The 5000-nt window shown below is 44.0% G+C and overlaps 1 protein-coding gene across 9 annotated transcripts in view; it reads left to right on the top strand.

Annotated features, from left to right (window-relative positions):
- Window positions 1–5000, top strand: part of LOC118379899 (protein 4.1-like) — a 102184-nt gene that overhangs the window by 27522 nt on the left and 69662 nt on the right. For 6 of the 9 annotated variants that reach the window (XM_052469423.1, XM_052469425.1, XM_052469428.1 and 3 more), the window contains 4 exons: window positions 72–159; window positions 2366–2518; window positions 2706–2806; window positions 3965–4140. In XM_052469423.1, coding sequence (XP_052325383.1) covers window positions 72–159; window positions 2366–2518; window positions 2706–2806; window positions 3965–4140 — 518 coding nt within the window. The remainder of the gene's footprint in view (window positions 1–71; window positions 160–2365; window positions 2519–2705; window positions 2807–3964; window positions 4141–5000) is intronic. The other 3 variants (XM_052469424.1, XM_052469427.1, XM_052469431.1) reach the window with 1 other exon arrangement.

The raw sequence follows: 5000 nt of genomic DNA on the forward strand, positions 1-5000 counted from the left end.
GCCAGAGTCATTCACGCTACTGTGTGATACCATATTGCTTCTTGCTAATATGGCGTCTGTCCCGTCTACAGGTCGATGAGTCCAGCACAGGCAGACATGGCCTTTCTGGAGAACGCCAAGAAACTAGCCATGTACGGAGTGGACCTGCACCAGGCCAAGGTAATGTAGAGTCACAACCCAGACCAAGGTAATGTACGGTAGAGTCATAACCCAGGCCAAAGTAACGTAGAGTCATAACCCAGGCCAAAGTAATGTAGAGTCACAACCCAGGCCAAAGTAATGTAGAGTCACAACCCAGGCCAAAGTAATGTAGAGTCATAACCCAGGCCAAAGTAATGTAGAGTCACAACCCAGGCCAAAGTAATGTAGAGTCATAACCCAGGCCAAAGTAATGTAGAGTCACAACCCAGGCCAAGGTAATGTGGAGTCACAACCCAGGCCAAGGTAATGTAGAGTCACAACCCAGGCCAAGGTAATGTAGAGTCACAACCCAGGCCAAGGTAATGTAGAGTCACAACCCAGGCCAAGGTAATGTAGAGTCACAACCCAGCCCAAGGCAACGTACTGTAAGGTCACAACCCAGCCCAAGGCAACGTACTGTAGGGTCACAAACCAGGCCAAGGTAATGTAGTCACAACCCAGGCCAAGGTAACGTAGAGACACAACCCATGCCATGGTAATGTAGTCACAACCCAGGCCAAGGTAATGTAGGGTCACAACCCAGGCCAAGGTAACTTATGGGTCACAACCCAGGCCAAGGTAATGTTTGGTTAGCTACAGTGCTAAAGGTAATGTTTGGTTAGCTACAGTGCCAACTTGTTTTGTAGAGTTCACAACCCAGCTAAGTGCTAACTTGTTTTGTCATCGTTTGGATAGCCAGTGCTAACTTGTTTTGTACCAGGCCAAGGTAATGTACAGTCTAACCCAGGTTTTGTAACGTGTTTGGTTAGCTACAGTGCTAAAGCTTTTTATAGTGTTTGGATAGCTACAGTGCTAACTTGTTTTGTAGCGTTTGGATAGCTACAGTGCTAACTTGTTTTGTATCGTTTGGATAGCTACAGTGCTAACTTGTTTTGTACTGTTTGGATAGCTACAGTGCTAACTTGTTTTGTACCGTTTGGATAGCTACAGTGCTAACTTGTTTTGTACCGTTTGGATAGCTACAGTGCTAACTTGTTTTGTACCGTTTGGATAGCTACAGTGCTAACTTGTTTTGTAGCGTTTGGATAGCTACAGAGCTAACTTGTTTTGTAGCGTTTGGATAGCTACAGTGCTAACTTGTTTTGTAGCGTTTGGATAGCTACAGTGCTAACTTGTTTTGTAGCGTTTGGATAGCTACAGTGCTAACTTGTTTTGTAGCGTTTGGATAGCTACAGTGCTAACTTGTTTTGTAGCGTTTGGATAGCTACAGTGCTAACCCATTTCCACTACTAAAAAGTGACTGAAGATGCTGCGTAGTGACATCACATTGTTGTTGAGTGTGTGAATAATATGTTAGTCTAGTTTTCACAAGGCAACCTGTAAAGACGGACCTATATTCTACCTCCATTGATGAAGATGCGTTTGGTAGGAGACTAGGAGCACATGTGTTTTTAGATCAGATAGTCCCTCAGTGTCCTCCCTGTCTGTCCGGCGGAGTCCAGTTATATCACATCTGGGTAGAGCAGCCCTGACGATGATAACAAGGGTGCGTCCCAATTGGCACCCTATTCCCTTCTTAGTGCACTACTTTTGACCAGGGCCCCTTCAAAAATAGTTCACTATACAGTGCTTCTACATCTGCATTGCTTGCTGTTTATGTTTTTTGTTATCTTTTAGGCAGGACATCTGCTGAGGAAAAAAAAATTAAAAAGAGAAAAAAAAAAGGGGGCTTTATAAATACATTTGATTTGATTTGGGCTGCCATCTGGGACTCAGTCACGGTGTTTTACATCGTTAGAGGTTATAACACCCGCTCACCACCTGTCTGCTGCAGTGTAGCCTACGTCAGCTGTGGAGTCAGTGTTCGTGTCTGCCCCCCAAAAAAACGGAGTAACGCGTGCCTCTGTCAGACCACCGTTTTAATAGCAGAAATGAGGTCAATCTGTTTGCATCAGAGATGCAGGGATTTAAATAAAATATGGAAGTCCTTATCCTGCCCCCCAGTGGCGGGTTGGTGTCATTGCATTAACATGCAATCAGTGTAAAGTGAATGGTATACTGTAAATCTGAGAGCAATCATGAAAATGTTGGTTCCAGCAGTCATGAACATGTTGGTTCCAGCAGTCTTGCAATTTAATCGTTTTCTCTCTCTCTCTCTCTCTCTCTCTCTCTCTCTCTCTCTCTCTCTCTCTCTCTCTGTCTCTTCCCCCTCACCTCTCTCCAGGATCTAGATGGAGTGGACATCATGCTGGGTGTTTGTTCTGGGGGTTTGATGGTCTACAAGGACAAGTTGAGGATCAACCGGTTCCCCTGGCCTAAAGTCCTCAAGGTCTCCTACAAACGCAGCAGCTTCTTCATCAAGATACGCCCCTCAGAGGTCAACATTAGTTCTCTGTTTGTTTGTATGCGTGTGTTTTAGACCCCCCCCCAAGAGGCCCTACTCTCCCAGGAGTCAGATCCACAGGACAGCTCTAATACGTCAAAGTGACTAGTTTACGTGTTAAATCAGTAGGTTTGTGGCTGTAGTCCTCTGCTAATAGGAGGGTGTTGATCTGCTCTTCCAGCAGCTGGAGCATTACGAAAGCGCCATTGGTTTCAAACTGCCAAACTACAAGGCCTCCAAGAAGCTGTGGAAGGTTTGTGTGGAGCATCACACCTTCTTCAGGTAAGAGAACACACTGTTGAAACTCCCCAGTGACAGGTTCAATCATTCTCACATTACTATTGTATTAAAAGGAGAAGGGTCATAGATACATTATTACAGTAGTAATACATTGTTACTATGGCTATATATTCCTGTAGTTATTTGTAGTTTAGTTACTTGCACTGACTGTAATATGGGGTTGGTCTTATCTACCTTAGTGAATGAACTGACTGTAATATGGGGTTGGTCTTATCTACCTTAGTGAATGAACTGACTGTAATATGGAGTTGTCTTATCTACCTTAGTGAATGAACTGACTGTAATATGGAGTTGGTCTTATCTACCTTAGTGAATGAACTGACTGTAATATGGAGTTGTCTTATCTACCTTAGTGAATGAACTGGCCGTAATATGGGGTTGGTCTTATCTACCTTAGTGAATGAACTGACTGTAATATGGAGTTGTCTTATCTACCTTAGTGAATGAACTGACTGTAATATGGAGTTGTCTTATCGACCTTAGTGAATGAACTGACTGTGGAGTTGTCTTATCTACCTTATATGGTCTTATCTAGTTGGTCTTATCTACCTTAGTGAATGAACTGACTGTAATATGGGGTTGTAATACTGTAATATGGAGTTGGTCTTATCTACCTTAGTGGGTTGGTCTTATCTACCTTAGTGAATGAACTGACTGTAATATGGGGTTGGTCTTATCTACCTTAGTGAATGAACTGACTGTAATATGGAGTTGGTCTTATCTACCTTAGTGAATGAACTGACTGTAATATGGAGTTGTCTTATCTACCTTAGTGAATGAACTGACTGTAATATGGGGTTGGTCTTATCTACCTTAGTGAATGAACTGACTGTAATATGGAGTTGTCTTATCTACCTTAGTGAATGAACTGGCCATAATATGGAGTTGTCTTATCTATCTTAGTGAATGAACTGACTGTAATATGGAGTTGTCTTATCTACCTTAGTGAATGAACTGACTGTAAAGTCGATCTGGATAAAAGCATATGCTAAATGACTCAAATGTAAAAATGTAAATGTAATGTCTGTCTCCATTTCCAGACTGACCTCTACTGAGGTGGCTACCGCTCACAGGAAGTTACATATTATAGTTATGTATTTATAGATATTTATATAAATGTTCCTCTGTCTCCATTTCCAGGTTGACCTCTACTGAGGTGGCTACCACTCCCAGGAAGTTCCTAGTGCTGGGTTCTAAGTTCCGCTACAGTGGACGGACCCAGGCCCAGACCCGCCAGGCCAGCTCTATGATTGACAGGCCAGCCCCCCTATTCCAACGCTCGGCCAGCAAGAGGAACTCACGAAGCATGGACGAAGGTTTGTTGAATGGGACTGTGTGTGGTGTGGTGTGTGTGTGTGTGTGTGTGTGTGTGTGTGTGTGTGTGTGTGTGTGTGTGTGTGTGTGTGTGTGTGTGTGTGTGTGTGTGTGTGTGAGAGAGTGGGGTCTGCCTTTGTAGTGTGGGTGGTGAAAGTAACTGACTTGTCCTTGTTAACCAGCAAGAGGCAAGTCTCTGTGTGTACTTCAGCCCTTCCCAGAGAGGAAAGAAGAGGATGACTGGTTACCATATTAACCCCCACCTCTGTCTTAACATTACCTTCAGGACCATATCAACCCCCCACCTCTGTCTTAACATTACCTTCAGGACCATATCAACCCCCACCTCTGTCTTAACATTACCTTCAGGACCATATCAACCCCCACCTCTGTCTTAACATTACCTTCAGGACCATATCAACCCCCACCTCTGTCTTAACATTACCTTCAGGACCATATCAACCCCCACCTCTGTCTTAACATTACCTTCAGGACCATATCAACCCCCACCTCTGTCTTAACATTACCTTCAGGACCATATCAACCCCCACCTCTGTCTTAACATTACCTTCAGGACCATATCAACCCCCACCTCTGTCTTAACATTACCTTCAGGACCATATCAACCCCCACCTCTGTCTTAACATTACCTTCAGGACCATATCAACCCCCACCTCTGTCTTAACATTACCTTCAGGACCATATCAACCCCCACCTCTGTCTTAACATTACCTTTAGGACCATATCAACCCCCCACCTCTGTCTTAACATTACCTTCAGGACCATATCAACCCCCACCTCTGTCTTAACATTACCTTCAGGACCATATCAACCCCCACCTCTGTCTTAACATTACCTTTAG

This window comes from Oncorhynchus keta, chromosome 19, assembly GCF_023373465.1.
Source record: "Oncorhynchus keta strain PuntledgeMale-10-30-2019 chromosome 19, Oket_V2, whole genome shotgun sequence".
Taxonomy (NCBI): Eukaryota; Metazoa; Chordata; class Actinopteri; order Salmoniformes; family Salmonidae; genus Oncorhynchus; species Oncorhynchus keta.